The sequence below is a fragment of the Sapajus apella genome, unplaced genomic scaffold (genome assembly GCF_009761245.1).
Source record: "Sapajus apella isolate SASKATOON/1434 unplaced genomic scaffold, GSC_monkey_1.0 scaffold46, whole genome shotgun sequence".
NCBI lineage: Eukaryota > Metazoa > Chordata > Mammalia > Primates > Cebidae > Sapajus > Sapajus apella.
In genome coordinates this window covers 903,599-923,847 of record NW_022436986.1, presented here as the reverse complement: position 1 = coordinate 923,847, position 20,249 = coordinate 903,599, and the positions used below count along the sequence as shown (strand labels likewise).

The window sequence follows — 20,249 nt, the reverse complement described above, 5'->3', positions numbered from 1 at the left end:
AGTAGAGATGGGGTTTCATTATGTTGGCCAGGCTGGTCTCAAACTCCTGACCTCAAGTGATCCACCTGCCTCAGCCTCCCAAAGGGTTGCGACAGATTACAGGCATGAACCACCACACCCAGCCCCCTCAGTGTATTCCCTCAGTGTATTTTTGAGTCCTCTGTCTCCCCCCAACCCCCTGCCACGGTGAGCCCACTCCACTATAAGCTGTGGGACCTGCCCTGGCGGGATAACGGATCTAGGATGTGGAACCTCTGGTGGCATGGATGAGGTGGTTGGCAGGGACCTGTCACCGAGGTGGCCATGCATATCCTGCTGGTGAATATCCACATATTGCTAACCCTTAGGCTCCTTACCGTCAGCTCTAGCTCTTGTATCCCTTTGGGTATGGCTGTTGGCTGGGCTCCCTGGGAGAGCAGTCCCTGGATCCATCAGCTGAGCCAGTGGGCCTTGCCCAGCAGCTCTGAGGCCAGCAGGAGGCATCTCATTGGCGCGGGGTCCCTGACAGACCTGGGTGGACCAGGGTGGACTTGGCTCTGGGCCAAGTAGGTCCATGCCTGGCCCCAAGGACATGGGTGGCAGGCTATGACTACAGCGAGTGCCCTCATCCAGTGGGGCCCCCTGATCTTGCTGGGCTTCTTGGATGGGTGAGAACTCCTGGGAGGAGTCCCCAACACTCACACGAAGTGGCGGTGAGCCAGAGCCTCCAGTTTTCTTCCGGCCCTTGGCCAGCTCAGCAAAGGAGGTGACTCTCCTGGGTGGGGAGCTGGGCCCAGCCATGGCTCCAGGGCCCTCACTCAAGCGCACTGGGCAACTCAACATGCGTTCCAGTGAGCCCAGGCGGACAGGAGGGCTGCGCTGCAGGCTGCGATCATAGCTGCGGGAGCGCTGACGTCCAGTGCTGAGGTTGGGAGGTGAAGTATTCGTGTACACTTGCCCCTCAAGCACAGTGGGGCCCATAGCAGCTGTTGCTTGGACGGAGGAACTCACTCCCTCTTGTTCCGCTGGTTGGACTTCTGGCTTCTGGAATAGGTAATACTCAGAGGGCTGGCTGGGGCCTGGGTCTGGGCCAGGGCCTGGTGGGGGACTTATCTTGGTGTGTTCCTCAGAGCAGCTAGTGATGGAAGAGCCAGCAGGGCTTGGGGATGATTGGGAGGAGAGGTCACAGGTGACAAGTTTATAGTAATTTTGTGTGGCCACAACAAGACGGGCCTGGCTCTGGAAGCAGGCTGTGAGGTCAGCCACTGCTGGGCACGGCTCACAGTGTGGGCGGTAGGAGTTGCAGTTGGCATCAAGCTCAGGAGATGAGGCATGAGGGCAACCATAGCCCCCTTCCCTTCCTGTACTTTCAGGGTGATGTGACTCACAAGACATCTTAGACTCAGCTGGGGAGGGCTGCAGATCCAGGTAGAAGGCGCCAGGGTCTGAGTGGCTGCAGAAGGAAGAGTCGCTGCAGGACTGTGGGGCAGAGTTGAGATTGGCACGGGGGGTGCCATGCATCTTGTTGTAGAGGGTGCTGAAGGTGACCAGCACACCATCTGAACTGTTGCAGGAGGAGTCGCTCACGTAGCCCATAGACTGATCAGCTGCCTCAGACTGACTGGATGTGCTACTGCAGCGGCAGTGCTGGGCTCCTGAGCCAGAGCATCCTGGGTTCCTTGGGGATTCATCTGAACTAAGCTTCCATTCCTGGTCAAAGGAAAAGCCAGAGGTATCACTGGCTCCACCCCCGCTGCCACTCCCACCAGGTCCCCCACACTCATCCAGCTCCATGGTCTCTGCTTCCAGCTCTGGCCGGCAGCAGCGGCTGGTGTCACACTGCTGAGTATTTAAGGTCATCACTGGCTCCTGCTCCTGCCCTTCCACCACTCCAGCCCGACTGCGTGTCGGCCCCCATGGCCTGCCCACTCCGGGGCCAGATGGTGGCAGCTGGAAAGAGGATAGATGGAAGGTGGGCTGGCCAGTGCCATGCAGGTGGAAGGACTGCTGGGTGGCACTGTCACCAATGCTGTCATCATACAGGTCACCAAGTCCTGGGTCACCCACACCATCCTGCAGCAAGAAGGGGTTGTGTCGTTTGGGGGCTCCAGGACCTCTTCCATCCCGACTCCTAATCTTGCTGTCTGTAGACCGTGCAGTTCCTCCTGGAGCAGAGTGCAGGCTGCTGTATAGCAGGGAGTCGGCTTGTCCTAGGTCTTGATCGGGCTGGGTGATGCCTAGCTCAGGTGGGCAGAAGGGATTAGGTCTTGTGCTCCCACTGCCTCCGCCTGCCCCTCCACAGCACTGCCTGTCTGGGACTTGACAGTGCACCAGAGGGATGTGATGAACGATGAGGGTCTCTCCAGTCAGCTTTGGGGGACTATCCATTCTGGAAAGTTCGAATAAGGGCATCAACAGCACCAGACACTGTCCCCGGAGCCCAGTGGGACAGAACACATTTCATCAGGAGAGCTTGGCACCTGGAGAGAGAAGGAAAGAAAGGGAACCTAATGTCACCTCCCTGGAAGCCAGGGACATGCCCTTCCCTACTTCATTTTCAGATGGAGAAGAACCCAGGAAGCTTGAGTCAAGGTGGAGCTTGACTGCACAGCCCAATAGGTGGGTGGGGACCTCACCATGCTTTCTGCATTGTACAGGTCCAGCACCAGAGGTCCCCCCTAATTTTTTTTTTTCCATTTATTTATTTTATTGCATTTTAGGTTTTGGTAATTTTAAGGTCATCATGCCTCAAATTATGACAAAAGGCCAAGTCCCTCTAATGCCACATATAAAGGCCTGGACAGTACTTTCCCATTCTCTTTCAAGGACCTTGTCCTTGGCAGTAAACAATGACTAGTCTTGAGCACAAAAAAAGTATGAATAATGACACAAGCAAAAACCATCTAGGATGTCTAAGCTATAGCACACAAGTTTACAGACCAGGGGAAATATCATGAATAATATCACGAACTCATAGCAATATGCTATAATTTTGCAAGAAGCATATTTAAAAATAATATGGTATCATCTGACCAAGGGACTTCTCTCTGGTCCCCTTTATCCTCCTATGAGCCCCAGAATATTTGTCCCTCTCTGATGACTGTGGGCTAAGTATCCTTACTATCCTCACTGCTGTACTAGAGCTTCTTGAATGCAGAGACTGAGTTGGGCATTAGGGTGAATGCAAGTATGATGTCAACCTCTTCCTCCTCAATGGGGGGTAGGGGAACCTATTTTTATGTCTTTTGTATTAGTCTAACACATCACATAAGATAAACGTGAAAGGCAAAATATATTCCTAACGTGTCTAGCTCAGGATACAGATGTCCTGAAGTGCCCAAATGCTGCCCAGTTTTAGCTTAGAACCTTCACTACTGGGATCCACTAGAAAGTCTTCTCTTCTCAGTTTTACTTTTTACAGACTAAAGCAAAGTTCCCTCTTGTTCAAGGTCTCCTGGTGCCAAGGACACAGCCCATCCTGAGCTTCTCTAGTCTCTTGGCTGCCCGACGGCAGTGTGGCCCGCTGAAGTTCTAGTCTCCTGTGTTTCTACGTTCAGGTCTCAACAGTCTTCATTCCCTCTCCTTCTTCACATGTAATGTTCCAAATTCATTCATTTCTCTTCCCTTTTTATTCCTATCATTTCCTTTTCACTCACTCTGCGTCTAAATCCCCCATTGCCCTTCTCTTATTCATCATTTAACTGAATCTTTGACACCATTAATTTCTTAAAATTTAACTCATTTAAATCATAGGGTCCCAGCTCATCATGTGGAATATTGTAAAGCCTAAGGCAAGTCACATATGCTCAAGGACATGAACAATGCACAAAAAATCATGGTTAATAAGTATACGTGCAAGGGACAAGGTATTAAAATGTAATTGTGTTAAATTTAAGCAGCAATTATTTACAATCTTGCTTCCTCCTCCCCTTTCTAAGAGGAAGGCAGGTTCCTCTGTTGAACTTCCAAGCCTTTGTGTGTTTACTGGGCTAATGGGTAGAGATGTAGAAGGGCAGATATTAACAGAGTCTAAACTGAGCTACAAGATGAAGGGTTATAGAAGAAAACGTAGGAGTAAATGATGTTTGTTTTCTTGGATTAGGTGATAGTTTCTTAGATATGACATCAAAGGCACAAATGACAAAAGAAAAAACATAAATGGGACTCCATAAGAACAAAAAACCTTTGTGCTTCAAAGGATATCACCAAGAAAGTGAAAAGACAATCCATAGAATGGGAGAAATATTTGCAAATCATACACCTGATAAGAGACTTCTAATCAGAATATATAAAGAATTTTTACAAATCAACAATAAAAAGACATATGAGGCCGGCGCGGTGGCTCATGCCTGCAATCCCAGCACTTTAAGAGGCCAAGGCAGGCAGATCACAAGGTCAGAAGATTGAGATCATCCTGGCCAACATGGTAAAACTCCACCTCTACTAAAAATACAAAAATTAGCTGGGTGTGGTGGCGTGTGCCTGTAATCCCAGCTACTCAGGAGACTGAGGCAGAATTGCTTGAACCAGGGAGTTGGAGGTTGCAGTGAGCTGAGATCGTGCCACAGCACTCCAGCCTGGCAACAGAGTGAGACTCCATCTCAAAAAAGAAAAAAAAAAAAGACTTCTGTTTAAAACATGGCAAACTGACTGAATAGGCATTTCTCTGAAGACATATAAGTGGCTAATCAGCACACAAAAAGTTGTTCAACATCATTAGTCATTAGAGAAATAAAAATCACAATGAGATACTATCACTCCCGCTGTGATGGATAAAATAAGAAATACAGACAATAGCAACTAGCAAATGATGATGATGAGGATGTGGAGAAACTGGAACCCTGAAACATTGCTGAGGGTATTGTAAAATGGTACAGCTACTTTGGAAAAGTCTGACAATTCCTCAAAATGTTAAACATAGTGTCATCACATGACCCAGCAGCTGCACTCCTGGGTACACACCCAAGAAAAATGAAAACACATGTTCATACTAAAGTTTGTATACAAAAGTTCATAGCAGCATTATTCACAGTAGCCAAAAAATTGGGCACCATCAAAGCCAGCCACAAAGGGCTTTTATGATGTATGATTCCATTTATATGAAATGTCCAGAATAGGCAAATCCATCGAAATAGAATGTCCTGAATTTAGGCCAGGCCTGATCAGTGGCTTTCGCCTGTAATCCCAGCACTTTGGGAGGCCAAGGCAGGCAGATCATTTGAGGTCAGGAGTTTGAGACCAGCCTGGCCAACATAGCAAAACACTGTCTCTACTAAAAAGACAGAAATTAGCCAGGCCTGGTGGTGGACATCTGTAATCCCAGCTCCTTGGGAGGCTGAGGCAGGAGAATCGGTTGAACCCGGGAGGCAGAGGTTTTGGTGAGCCAAGATTATGCCACTGGGAGACAGGAAGATTCTGTCTCAAAAAAAAAAAAAAGATAAACAGCATATACAGTTTGACACCATTTTTGTAAATAAACATGTCTACATGCATAGAAGAAAACCTGTAACATGTGCAACAAACTGTTACTAGTACCGATCTACATTGAGTGATTTGGATTATTTTTAATTGTATTCTTTTTGCTTCATCTGTATTTTCTAATTTGTATGTAATAAATATCTATTTTGTGCATAATTTAAGCAATTTTTTTCTTTTCCTTTTTTTTGAGATAGGTTCTCACTCTGTCACCCAGCCTGGAGTGCAGTGATATGATCATGGCTCACTGCAGCCTTACCGTCCCAGGCTCAGGTGATCCACCCTCAGCCTCCTGAGTAGCTAGGACCACAGGTCCATGCCACCATGCCTGGCTAATTTTTGTATTTTTTGTAGGGACAGGGTTTCTCCATGTTGTCAAGACTGGTCTCCAACTCTTGGGCTCAAGTGACCCACCCACCTTGGCCTTCCAAAGTGCTACGATTACAGGTATGAGCTAACATGCTGGGCCTAAACAATTTTTTGAGGGGGTTTCTCTTTACACACATACTAGGTTTCCTCCGGAATCCAGGCCATAATCCTAAGGCCTGGACTAAACGGAGTATGGAGAACTTTCTTACACAGAATACAGTAATTTTAGGGCTACCCATGGGTTGCAACCATTATTGACCTTCAGTGAGTACCTTTTCTTCCCTTTTAAAGCATCATTTTCAAGAGGCATTCACAACTATCACATAAAAGAATTTATGATTCTACCCACACAACCATTACTAGGACATACATGCATTCGTATGGAAAAACTGACACACACATACTGAATGCAGAAAGCTGACTCTAAATCAGGGATGAGGAACAAATGTATATGGGAGGTGATAATGGTGCCCCAGGCTGGAGGGCATTCACAGTTGTATTGAAATGTGATGTTGACAGATCTGTCTCCCAGACTGGAGCACAGTTCCAAGGTTGGTGACTGCAATACAGTAAACTCTGCTTGGAACACAGTAGGTGCTTGGTTATTTGTTGACTACCCATCAAAAAAAACACTGAGTTGTTAGTCTTTTTATGATGGAATTACAGGAGTTTTAACATTTATTCTGCATACAAGTCCTCTGTCAGATATATGCCTCATGAATATTTTCTCTCAGCCTATGGCTTGCCTCTATTTTCTTAACTGTATTTTTTGATAAATAGAAGTTTTTTTTTTTTTGAGACGGAGTTTCACTCATGTTACCCAGGCTGGAATGCAGTGGCACGATCTCAGCTCACCGCAACCTCCGCCTCCTGGGTTCAGGCAATTCTCCTGCCTCAGCCTCCTGAGTAGCTGGGATTACAGGCATGCACCACCATGCCCAGCTAATTTTTTGTATTTTAGTAGAGACGGGGTTTCACCATGTTGACCAGGATGGTCTCGATCTCTTGACCTCGTGATCCACCCGCCTCGGCCTCCCAAAGTGCTGGGATTACAGGCTTGAGCCACCGCGCCCGGCCAATAAATAGAAGTTTTTAATTTATCAGATTTAAACTTATCAATTTATCAGTTTGTTTCTTCTATGGTTAAAGCTTTCTGTATCCTAAGAAATTTTTATCTATCCTAAGATCATAAAGAAATATTCCTATGTTTTCTTCTAAAAGCTGTACAGTGTTAGCTTTTACATTTAGGTTGTATTGAATCCTACTAAGTGTCAAGCTGTTTCACTGATTGATTTCATTTTATTTTATATTTCTGTATCTCAGAGAAGATCTTATTCCTTTCTGGTCTCCACACAACCAAGAGAAATGCCCAGAAATGGCTCCTCCACAGAAAATTCCAATTCAGCCATCTAAGGGGAAGTTCTGCAGGCATCTCATAAGATTTTCTACTTGTGCTTTGCCCACCCCGTTAACATTTTTTTTACAAAGCACTTTTTATGTATGTCATATCTCATTGATCCTTATATCAACTTACCAAAGAAGGCGGAGCCATCTTCATTTTTAAAAATAAGGAAATTTACACCCAGAGAAATGAAATGACTTGCCCAAGACCACTCAGTGAATAAACAACAGAATTAAGATTAGACTCAGGAATCCTAACTTTTGACCTCTTTTCTTGATCAGTTAAGAATATAATGAGAGTAGGCCGGGCACAGGGACTCATGCCTATAATCCCAGCACTTTGGGAGGCCCAGACAGGCAGATCACGAGGTCAAGAGATCCAGACCATCCTGGCCAACATGGTGAAACCCCGTCTCTACTAAAAATACAAAAAATTAGCTGGGTGTGCTGGTGCATGCCTGTAGTCCCAGCTACTCGGGAGGCTGAGGCAAGAGGATAGCTTCAACCCAGGAGGCAGAGGTTGCAGTGAGCTGAGATCCAGCCTGTACTCCAGCCTGGCAACAGAGCGAGACTCCATCTCAAAAAAATTAAAAAATAAGAGTAAACTGTACATATGACACCACAGAAAACATTTACTGAGTGTGTATCTTAGACTTCTTTCCTGGGAGTGACTTTTTCTACATCAAGACAAGTGGCCCATCCCCTCTAATGAAGGTGAAGAGAAAACACTGAGCGGGAAGAGCTCATTTCAGACTTTTTAAACCCTGATTATGGAGAGACATGGAAGATGAGGATGGGGAAGAAACAGAGGATTCAGAAGAAGAAGAAAGTAGAAGACAGCTCTTTCAGAAGATGAACTCTCTAGCTATGCCTACCAGGTAGAGTGGAATGGTGGGCTCAGCCAGTATAAAGTTATGAGGTCTTGCTCTCCAAAATCAGGAAAAGCTTTCTATGAGAGCCCTTTTCCTGGCCCTTGTCCCAAATGGGTGTCTCTTGTCCTGTTATAATACTATTTATTAGTGATCATTTATTAAACATTTATATGTTTACATACATTACATATATCATCTCTAAATGCACTGTCACATTTTCAAATAGGCATAATCCTTCCCATTGTACAGATGAGAAAACCAAACTTAGCGTGTATAAGTAGTTTGCCCACATTTACACAGCTGAGATGGGATTCAATCCCAGGTCTGCCCAATTCCTAATTATTTCCAAAGAAAATGATTGGGGCCACACCCTCTTCTTAAAGTCCTTGCAATTACTCTGCTCCCAGAGCAGCTGCTTCCTACCTGTCCTGGGTAGACCCACATTTCTGCCTCCACTTACACTGGCTATGTCTACCTGCCTCTCTATTCTATGAACCTACAATCCCTTTCATAGTGTCCCCAGGCTCTGATAACACTTGTGAATTCCACCTCCTGCCCCAGTTCCCAGCTGTCATCTCCCTGCCCCATTCATGGTCCTAAGGCTCATTTTTCCCTGCTCTGTGGTTCACATTCCTAGACAATTCCTGGGAACAAATACACTGCCATAACTATCCAGTGTATTCCTCAACCACATATTTGCACAACATGGCACTGCTCTCTACCTATTATCCTATGTTTTTGAACCATCCACCAAGGTGTTTATTAGAAATGGGAATTTTAATTATTTTTTACCGACAGTCTAGCTTTGTTGGCCAGGCTAGGGTGCAGTGATGCATTCATAGCTCACTGCGCCTTGAAATCCTGGGCTCAAGTGATCCTCCCACCTCAGCCTCCTTAGTAGCTGGGACTATAGGCACACACCACAATGCCTGCCTAATTTTAAAATTTTCTGTAGAGACAGGGTTTCACCATGTTGCCCAGGCTGTCTCAAACTCTTAGGCTCAAGTGATCCTTCCGCCTCAGCCTCTCAAAGTGCTGGGATTACAGGCGTGGAAATGGGAATTTAAGCAACTTTTTCTACCTGCTCAGAAATGGAGCAACTCCGTGCAGGAAAACCCCAGAAAAAAAAAGATTTCCTCTAGCTTTGGTCATCAATGTCTTTCTGCCAGTCATAGAACCCCTTCCGTCTTTTTTGGCCTTCTGAATACAGACAGGGGGGAAAATGGTCCTCAGCTGCCATTCTCTAGCAATCTGACCTTGACTTGAGATCCTGACGAGGGGCCTTTGTAGGACTGATAACCCTTTTCCTGACTGGTCCTATCGTGGGTAGGGTCAAAGGGAGGAGGGCAGGAGGGCAGATTTGGGAGTGTTAGCTTATGCTCAGGTCTCTTCTTGAAGGCTGACTGTAACAGGTCAGGTGCCCTAGGCATTACAGACTGTCTCTGCCCCTCCCATACACTGTGGGGCACCCTGGTCAGTGTTCTTACTCCATCCTTACCTGGAGCCTGGTGGCTCCCACAGCACTGGAAGATGTGGTATAAGTACCTATGTGCATGTATGTATTTGCATGTATATGTATGTGCATGCAGGTATGTATGTGTGTGGAGAGAAAGGCTTCCCAGCCCCTCTTCTTGAAAGCCGCCTGGATCCTCGCATGTTTTCCATCATAAACTTACAGTAGCTGCAGGGGTGTCTCCTCCCATTAAGCCTTTGTTTCTAGATCTGACTCCCCCATCCCTGACCCATACTGTAGCAGCTTCATTAGAAATGCCCAAAAAGTAAGGATGAGATCTGCTTCTTGATAAAATAGCATAAATGACATTAGCCCAAGCCTTGGCTTTTCCCCATCTCTGCACCATAGCCCAAATGTATGCATGGATGAGCTTGTCTAATGCGTGTGCTTCTGCACGTTCCCCTCCTTCATCCCCCCACCACCCACCGCCCCCCTCTCCCTTTTGGAAAGACAAAGCCAGCCCTCAGAAGCCAGAGCCCAAAGGTGCTGATCGCTATCCTAGCATCTCTGCCCTGCCCCTCCCCCAGCCCCCTGAGCCATACCTCTGTCAGGAGCCTTGAGCTAGACCCCGACGCATCTGTTCCTTTTGCACTCCGACCAAGCTCTACCCCGACAGTTCCAGCTGAGGCACTATTCCACTGGACCACACAGGGGAACTGCACCGATTTCCTAAGATCTGATTTCTGCTAATACAATGGCATTGTTGCTAATGCAGGGAGGCTGCGCAATCCCAGCCCCAGTCTCCGTGCTGCTGCCGCGGCTGCTGGTGCTGCGGTGACGTTGCTGCTAAAGGAAGGGGGAAGGGAAAGGAGCAGGCAGGCCCACAGCACAGCCACTCAGCCTCCCTCCCTTCCAGTCCCTGTGGGCCCTTTAGCCTAGGGAAGGGGGAGGGCAGTGAAAGGAGCCAGCCACAGAGGGCAGTCAGTGCTGGAAGATGGAGAACTCTCAAGACAGCAAGGAAAAATGGGGAGAGTTGCATCTAACTCCTTTCTTGTCTTTAGGCATTTCAGGGAAGATGTCTGAGCAGAACCTTTGAGCTTCCTTCCTTCCTTCCTTAAGCTCCTTTTATATCTTAGCCAGAAACCTCTCCCTCCTCTTTTTGCCCAGTGTGAATGACTCTGTTTTCCAGCTTTTTCCTCTAACCAGGATTCCAGACTAGCCTCAGGGTGGGGCAGTCAGCTTGGGAGGGGATTCCTGAAGCCCAGAAGGGAGGCAGCAGGGACCAGTCACCATTCTGCCAGCAGTAACACCCAGCTTAGTCCTGGTGGATGGCCCACAAGTCTTAGCACTGGCCTTCCTAGAGACATGGGGCAGTGGGCAGGCTTCTATACCCTGGGTGATGGTAAGTCTTAGGACCAAGGAGGCTGCAGGCCTTCTTCCTAACATGGTATTCCATTCAGTTCCCTGGGTCTTCAGAGGTCTACTTGCTGTGGCTGAAGTGGAACTGGCCCCTCTCGCATTCGTAGGTTCTTGGTCAGTGCTGAGCTGGGTCCAGCTGGGTTTGTGTGGAGGCAGAATCCCTCTATCCAGGCTGAGGGGCCAGAAAGCCTATCTTCCCAGGGAAAGGAAGGCAGGGGACAGGGAGTGGTCTCTCCTAGGCCACAGAAAAATCTCAGTTCTGCCTGGAGACCTACAGAGTCCTCCGCCCCTTCCCTGTTCCACCCTCCTCAGGTTCTGGGCCAATTCTGTGGGAATAAGGAAAAAATGGAGAAACTGCAGCTAGAGCCAGTTGTACAGGAAAAAGTGGCATGGTCTCTGTCCACTTTGTGCCACTGGTCCCTACACTTGAACACAGAGATGGTCTCAAGCGGGGCTTGGGGACCAAGCCCCTGCCTAGAGCTCTTCCCAAGGTGACTACTATCTGGGCTCCACAGCCACGCCCTCAGATTTCAGGTCCTTAGAAAGAATCCTTTGGAGAAACCACTAGCCAAGACCATAACAGCTAACCCTCAGGATCCATAAGAGATGTAACTTTTCTTTCCCTTTCTTTTTTCTCCTATTCCCTATGACACCCATGTGTCTGCTGACACCATGCTGAGCTGAATCAACTGTAGAGAGAACACAAAGACAAAAAGACCCATCTCCAGCCTTGACTTGTTTGAGCAGCCATGGCCCCTTGATCTTATAAAGCAGGAAACAGGAAGGAAAGGAAGGAGGGAGGCTGCTGTTCGTAGCCAACCATTAGCGGTCCTCTCAAGGAGGCTGAAAGGTGTGGAAATGGTGTCACTTGCCTTCCTCTCTCCTAGCTGATACAGACCACAAAGTGGGGATAGATAAGCATCTGTAGGTTAGGGCATCAATCTTTATGACCAAGCGCCTGGAGTTTGAGCTGCGTACTGTGAGAGCTCTGGGCCCAGGGTCTTTGTCTCCGAAATTTCTGTGAGGCTAAGTCATGCATTGCGCTGGACAGCCAGTGTTTCCGATTGCCTATGGAGGGTGGCAGCTCTCAGACTTCTAGTGCTTGGCTTAATTCACCACATCACAGACCACCTTGCCACTTACTTCCCAACCACTGCTGCCAAAGATCTAGGGCTTTTGAGGAAAGATCAAATTATTTTCCAGCCAGAAACAAAACACAAATACTGTTATGTTATATACCTCGACCACCTCCTAACTGGTCTCCACACTTGCAACTGACTTTCTAGTACTACCAGATTCATCTCCCCAAAGCACTACCTTTCTTCAACATGTCACTCCTCCTGCCCGTTTTAATGGTTTCTCATTACCCAGAGAATCAAGTTGAGCCTCCTCATTTTGGCTTTCAAGGTCATCCATCTCGGCTGTCTACTCTTTTTTTTTTTTTTTTTTAAGTTTCACTCTTGTCATCCAGGCTAGAGTGCAGTGGTGCGATCTTGGCTCACTGCAACCTCTGCCTCCCTGTGTCAAGTGATTCTTGTGCCTCAGCCTCCTGCGTAGCTGAGAGATTATAGACACCCGCTGCCATGCCTGGCTACTTTTTGTAGTTTTAGTAGAGACGGGGTTTCGCCATGTTGGCCAGGCTGGTTTCAAACTCCTCACCTTAGGTGATCCACCCGCCTCAGCCTCCCAAAGTGCTGGGATTACAGGTGTGAGCCACCGCGCCGGCCTTGGCTGTCTCTTCCACTCAACCTTACTTTCTACATCCCATCATGTAGTCCTTGAAACATGTTTCAGAAGCTCATTTCCACTCGGCTGCATTTGTTCATTCAGACCCTCCTTCCTGTTACACTTGGCCTGCTCAAAATTATCCAAACCTACCAGGCCCAGAGCAACTCCTCCATCAAGTCTTCTCTTACTACCCCAGAGCCAGAAATAATCTGTTCTCTGAACCAATAGTTGCAGGTTGTTGATTTTACAGACAAGAAAACAATTCCCACAAAAAACAGGGGGATCAATATTGGATTGCCAACTTCTTACATTGTCAAGTAGCATCATTACAAAAAACTTTACATCATTGATCACCATTTCATAAGAAAATGGTACTTTTCTCGTTGCATTGCATACTGATGGCAAACTTCATCAGCAAGTAGCATCAGTCCCTGAGAAGTTTTGATTAAGTAAATCATGCCACTTAACATGCTTATTGTTCTTTTTTGCACATCTGCCTTAACATCTCTCCTAGACTGCAAAGTCTGAGTTACATTCATCTTAGCAACTTCATTATCCAGTATATAAGACAATATCATTTTTATTTTGTGTTTCCCATAAAACCTAGCATAGTGCTTGGCATATTCAAGGTGTCTTGAGCTTGGCATATGGAAGTCTTGATGAACAAGAGTAATCTAAAAAGAGAGGCTCCTTGTGTGTAAATCAGAATAAGTGGTGGGTAGACTTGACTCAACAGGCATGGAAGAAGAGACTGTTTCTCATAAAAAAATCTGTTAAAAAGAAACTTCGGCAGCCAGGTGCGGTGGCTCACGCTTGCAATCCCAGCACTTTGGGAGGCCAAAGTGGGCCAATCACCTGAGGTCAGGAGTTAGAGACCAGCCTGGCCAACATGGTGAAACCCCGTCTCTACTAAAAATACAAATATTAGCCAGGCATGGTGGTGGGCGCCTGTAATCCCAGCTATTCGGGAGGCCGAGGCATGAGAATCACTCAAACCCGGGAGGCAAAGATTGCAGTGAGCCAAGATCATGCCACTGCACTCCAGACTGGGCAACAAGAACAAGACTCTGTATCTAAAAAAAAAAAAAAAGCAGCTTAGGCAACAAAGGAGTAACTCTTCACAACCTAGGGTTAGGCAACACATTCTTAGACATGATAGCAAAAATACAAGTGACAAAAGAAAAAAAAAACCTTTCACTTGCTGCTGGCAAAATAAAAAAAAATAATAATAAAAACAGATAAACTGGACTTCACAAAAATTTAAGACTTTTGATCTTCAAAGGACTCAATCAAGATAGTCAAAAGACAACTTGTGAGAAAATTTGCAGATCATAAGCTGATAAGGGACTTATATCCGGAATATATTTAAAAACCCTTACAACTCAGTAATAAAAAGACAAATAAAATAAGCAAAGGGGGCCGGGTGCAGTGGCTCACACCTGTAATCCCGGCACTTTGGGAGGCCAAAGTGGGTGGATCACTTGAGGTCAGGAGTTTGAGACCAGCCTGGTCAACATGGCAAAACCCATCTCTACCAAAAAAATACAAATATTAGCCAGGTATGGTGGTGCACACCTGTAATCCCAGCTACTCAGGAGGCTAAGGCACCAGAGTAGCTTGAACCCAGGAGGTGGAGTTGCAGTGAGCTGAGATCACACGCCCCTGCACTCCAGCCTAGGTGACAGAGTGAGACCCTGTCTCAAACAAATAAATAAGTAAATAAATAAAATAAAATAAAAATGGGCAAAGGATTTGTGTGTGTGTGTGTGTGTCTGTGTATTATTTGTAGAGATGGGGGTCTCACTATGTTGCCCAGGCTGGTCTCAAACTCCTGGGCTCAAGTGATCTTCCTGCTTTGGCCTCTCAAGATGCTGGGATTATAGGCATGAGCCACCATACCTGGCTGGGCAAAGGATTTGAATAAACATTTCCCCAAAGAAGACACACAAATGGTGAAGCCCTTATATAAACAAATGCTTAACATCGTTAATCATTAGGCAGTACAAATAAAAACTGAAGTGAGATACTACTTGACCCCATTAGAATAGCTAAAATAAAAAAGGCAGGCAATCACACATATTGACAATGATGTGTAGAAAACGGAACCCTCACACACTGCTGAGGGCACTGCAAAATGGTGCAACCACTTTGGAAAACAGTTCTGGCAATTTCTCAAAATGTTAGAGTCACCATGTGACCTAGCAATTCTGCTTCTAGGTATATACTTACAAGAAACAAAACAAAATCCACACAGAAGCTTATATATGAATATTCCTAGTAGCATTATTCGTAATAGTAAAAAACTAGGAGCAACCAAAATGCTCATCAACAGAAGAAGGGATAAATAAAACACGGTACACACAATGAATTACTATTCAGCAGTAAAAGGGAATGAGGTCCTGATAAATGCCCCAACATGGATGAACCTTGAAAACATTACGCTAGGTGAAAGAAGAAACACAGGTCACATATTGTTTCATTCCATTTACATGATATGTCCAGACAAGGCAAATTTATAGAGGCAAAAAGTAGATCGGTGACTGCCAGAGGCTGGAGAGACAGAGAGATGGGGAGTGCCTGCTAATGGGTGCGGGGTTTCTTGGGAATGATGAACATGTTCCAAAATTAGACTATAGTCATAATTGCACAACTCTGTGAATAAACTTAAACGACTGAATTGTATGCTTTAAATGGTGAAACGTATGGTATGTCAATTATATTTCAATAAGGCTGTTAAAAACAGTGGCAGCAGCTACAGGAGCTTGAGTGGTGTTGCTCAGCTCCACAGAGGCAGAAATGTTTGAGAACCCCACAACTGGGGGTGTGGGTGAAAGGTGGAATGTCAGGTGTACCAGAAAGCAGAGGCTGTCACTGCATGTCCATCCAAGGACATCAGAGCATCCTCTCTTTTTTCAACACCAAATTCCTTTTTTTTTTTTTTTTTTTTTTGAGACAGAGTCTCGCTCTGTCACCCAGGCTGGAATGCAGTGGCATGATCTCGGCTCACTGCAATCTCCACCTCCTGTATTCAAGGGATTCTCGTGCCTCAGCTTCCCGAGTAGCTGGGATTACAGGCATGTGCCACTATGCTTCGCTAAGTTTTGTATTTTTAGTAGAGATGGGGTTTTGCCATGTTGCCCAGCCTGGTCTCAAATTCCTGAGCTCAAGCAATCCACCTGCCTAGGCCTCCCAAAGTTCTAGGATTATAGGCGTGAGCCACCACACCCAGCCTTGACACCAAAATTCCTTTACAAATGGACTCTTAAAACTCTCTCACTACTTTCTCTTTCACTGTTTCTTATCCACCAGAATTTTTTCTTGTAACATTTGAACTTTGTGAAGCAGTTATAATTTTTAAACTTATAATACTGGAATTGTCCGACACTCTCAGTCATCATCTCCTATTTAACTCCTCTTTTCTCTTTGGCTTTTTTTTTTTTTCTTTGCTCTGTCACCCAGGCTGGAGTGCTGTGGTCAATCTTGGCTCACTGTAACCTCCACCTTCCAGGTTAAAGTGATTCTCGTTCCTCAGCCTCCCAAGTAGCTGGGATTACAGGTGCATGCCACCATGCCCACCTATAGTTTTGTATTTTTGGTAGAGTTGGGGTTTCACCATGTTGGCCAGGTTGGTCTTAAATGCCTAAGTTCAAGTGATCTGCCCACCTCGGCCTCCCAAAGTACTGAGATACAGGTATGAGCCACCAAGCCTGGCTCTCTTTGGCTTCTATAAACCAATCCTGCTAGTTCTGCTTCTTAGATAATTCTTTCCCCATTGTTTAATAAAACAATACCTGGCCTGTATTTAAATGCAAATTTATAGCAAGGTTCAGAAGTCTTTTCATCCTGACCATCTTTAGTGTTTCCCATTATTTTTTCTTTTGACTTCCAAATCTTATATTCTTCCTGAACTTCCAGAATCAAATCTCCAATAGCCTATCAGATATTTATTATTACCTCAAATTCAACACATCTAAAGCAAAATCAATTTTTTACATTCAAATTAGGTTTCTTTAGACTGCTAGTAACACAAACTCGAAAATAAAAGAGTCATCTGGACTCTCTCTTTACATTCAGACAATTACCAAGTCATGCTGAGTCTTCCTTCCAGTGTTTCAGGCACTGACTTAATAATAATTTCTTATGTTTTTACTATGCTTCTGCTGCTATGATAAACATTTACTTACATTATTTCATTTAATCCACATAACCACTCTCTCAGCTAGGTGTTACTCTCCTTACTTTATGAATGAGAAGTCTGAGGCTCAGGGATATTAAATAATCTTCCCAGTGTAACTCAGTCAGTAAATGTCTAAGCTGGGACTCAGATAAAGACCTGTCTGATTCCAGAGTCAGTATGCTTAACCACTTCCTCTACTGCCTCTCCAGTTCCTAACTCTACTCTGTCATCCAAATTCAGGCCCGTATTACCTCTCCTCTGAATTATTACATAGTCTTCTAACTAGTTTCCTTACCTTCATTGTCTCTTGGTTCCCAGCTATCACATATACCGGCACAAGAGTAATCTCAACTTCCTTCAAAAAGTCACTCTACTACTAAAACATCTTCAGTGGCTTCCTGTCTACAGGATAAATCCAAATTCTTTCATGTGGTGTTCAAAGTTCCTTCTACCAGCCAGGCACAGTGGCTTACACTGGTAATCCCAGTACTTTGAGAGGCTGAGGCTGGCAGATCACTTGAGGTCAGGAGTTTGAGACCAGCCTGGCCAACATGGTGAAACCCTGTCTTTACAAAAAATACAAAACTTAACCAGGCGTGGCAGTGTGTGCCTGTAATCCCAGCTGCTTGGGAGGCTGAGGCAGGAGAATCGCTTGAACCCAGGAGGCAGAGGTTGCAATGAACTGAGATCTCACCACTGCATTCCAGCCTGAATAACAGTGAGACTCAGTCTCAGAAAAAAACAGAAACAGTAACAACCAAAAAACACCTCCGAAGTTCCTTTCTACCTATCCAACCACATTCACGTCACATGCCGAATATACTCTGAATTCTGAGTTTTGGCTCACTCACTGGGAAGATAGCCTGAATGCTCTCCCTATTCTCCCCCATTCTTTAAGGAGGTAGCTCAAATTCTACCATTTTTGGAAGCTCTTGTTTATCATGGAAATCGTTCTCCTAAACTTCTTCAATACCAAGTATACATTCAACTTATTTGGTACCAAGACTTGGTCATTTTATTATCTCTTGATGACAATACACTTCTAGAGGGTAGAGCTGTCTTATACATTGACGGGTAATTCTGAGCACAGGGCCTTGGCACATGGTAGAGGACCAATGATGTTTGATAAAGCTACTGAATGACTGGCTGGGTGTGGGGCTCACGCCTGTAATTCCAGCCCTTTGGGAGGCTGAGGTGGGTGGATTGCTTGAGCTCATGAGTTGTGATCAGCCTGGGTAACATGGCAAAACCCCGTCTCTACAAAAAGTACAAAAATTAGTTGGGTGTGCTGGTGTGTGCCTGTAGTCCTAGCTACTTGGGAGACTGAGGTGGGAGGATGGCTTGAGCCCAGGAGGCAGAAGTTGCAGTGAGTGGAGATTGCACCACTGCCCTCAGGACTGAACGACAGTGCAAGACCCAGAATCAAAAACAAAATCAAAGCTACTGAATGGATAGGAAGCAAGCAGGCTAAATGGATCCCAGCTGGCTTTGAGAAGGTCAGCCTCTTCTGAGAATAGCATATTTGATGATGAAGAAGAAGAAGAGGGTAAGGAAGAAGAAAAACTGAAAGCTGAGCTTTAGTAAAGTGCTTAGTAAATAAATCTTTAATGCCAAGATCTTAAACCCTTCATTACACTCCTTGCTCATTCTGAGGATGGAAACATGACTGAGCAGCTATGTCTTCAGTCAGTACATTCCCTCCATTTATATCCACAGTCATGACCCTAGAGCAAAGGTTGTAAAGGTTGCAACGTGCTAGCCTGTCACATCTTGTGTGTCAATAGGTTTATGTGGGTTGCACAGTAAAAATGCCATCATAAACATTAGCAAAGGCTGCAAAGTGACAGCCTGACTGTCACATCTAGTATGTCAATAGGTTTTTTGTGCTTTGCATAGTAAAAATGCCACCATAAACATTTTGGAGATTTCTAGAAAAAAATCTAGATTTCCAGCTTGTCTTGCTTGAAAAAACCAAAAGACCTGGCCACACTATGTGCTCATTCCTAAGTGATAAGAATCAGCTGGAGCTGAGAAGTGGCTCCCCTCATTAGATGAGCACTTCAGTTTGACATGTTCTCATCGCTCCTCATGGCAGCTTCACTGGTTCTTTTTACTCATTTGCATTATTTGTCTGGCTCCTATAAGGCATCTGAGTTTACAACTCTTATCCCAGAATAACAGTTATGCTTTTTCTTTATATCTCTACCCTTCTTGATTTACGTCATATTTCCACAATTATGTTCACTGCAATATTACAACATTGCAAAATTAAGAATATTCTAGATATCCAATGAAAAAATGGCTAGTGAGCTACCCATGCAATGGAACATAATGGAACGATACAGATTGTGTTTACAAGGTATATTCAATGGCATAGAAAAAGTCTTTTAAGCTAATTTATTTATTTTTTGTTTTCTTTTTTTAATTTTTAAAATTCTTAAAAAAAAAAGTTTTTTAGAGATGGGGCTCTCACTATGTTGGCTAGGTCTATCTTGAACTCCTGGCCTCAAGTGATCCTCCCACTGTAGCCTCCCCAAGTGCTGGGATTACAGGTGTGAGCCACCCCACCCAGCCCTTTTAAGCTAATTTAAAAAGTAGGATATCAGTGCTTTGAGAGGCTGAGGAGGGAAGACTGTTTGAGCCTATAAGTTCGAGACCAGCCTGGGCAATAAAGTGAGACCCTGTCAACACAAAAATTTAAAAATTAGCTGGGTGTGGTGGCACATGCCTGTGGTCCTAGCTACTTGGGAGGCTAAGGTAGGAGGCTGACTTGAACCCAGGAGTTTTGGGCTCCAGTGAGCTATGATAGCATCATTGCACTCCAGCGAGATTCTATCTCTTTAAAAAAAAAAAAAAGGATATCAAATTATGCAAAGAGAATTCTGCTTCCCACATTATGGTGATCAAGACATTACAGGGCATCTTCCACTGCAAAATATGAGATCCTATATAATATATATTTATTTTTAATTTTTTTTAAGAGACAGGGTCTCACTCTGTCACTGAGGCTGGAATGCAGTGACCCAATCTCAGCCTGCTCCAACCTTGAGCTGGGCTCAAGCAATTCTCCTGCCTCAGCCCTTGCAAACAGCTAGGACTACAGGAATACACCACCATGCCTGGTTAATGTTTAAACTTTTTGTAGAGATGGCATCTTGCTATGTTGCCCAGGCTGACCTTGAACTTCCGCACTCAAGGAATCCTCCTGCCTCAGCCTCTCAAAGTGCTGGGATTATAGGCATGAGCCACAATGTCTGGGCAATATATACTTTTAAAAGCATTTCAGGTCTCTCAGTATATAGGAGACATCTCTGTGACTACTCTACACAATCCCCCGAAAGAGGAAAAAATCACGAGCTATGCAGTAAGCAAGGGG

The 20,249-nt window shown here is 45.3% G+C and overlaps 1 protein-coding gene across 5 annotated transcripts in view; it reads right to left on the bottom strand.

Annotated features, from left to right (window-relative positions):
• Positions 1-20,249, bottom strand: part of RUSC2 (RUN and SH3 domain containing 2) — a 68,849-nt gene that overhangs the window by 13,767 nt on the left and 34,833 nt on the right. For 2 of the 5 annotated variants that reach the window (XM_032239972.1, XM_032239973.1), the window contains one exon: positions 357-2,459. The exons of 1 other annotated variant lie outside the window; for it this stretch is intronic. In XM_032239972.1, coding sequence (XP_032095863.1) covers positions 357-2,391 — 2,035 coding nt within the window. In that variant the 5' untranslated portion in view covers positions 2,392-2,459. Of the gene's footprint in view, positions 1-356; positions 2,460-10,151; positions 12,455-20,249 lie in introns of those variants that run through there. 2 more of the 5 variants (XM_032239974.1, XM_032239971.1) reach the window with 2 other exon arrangements.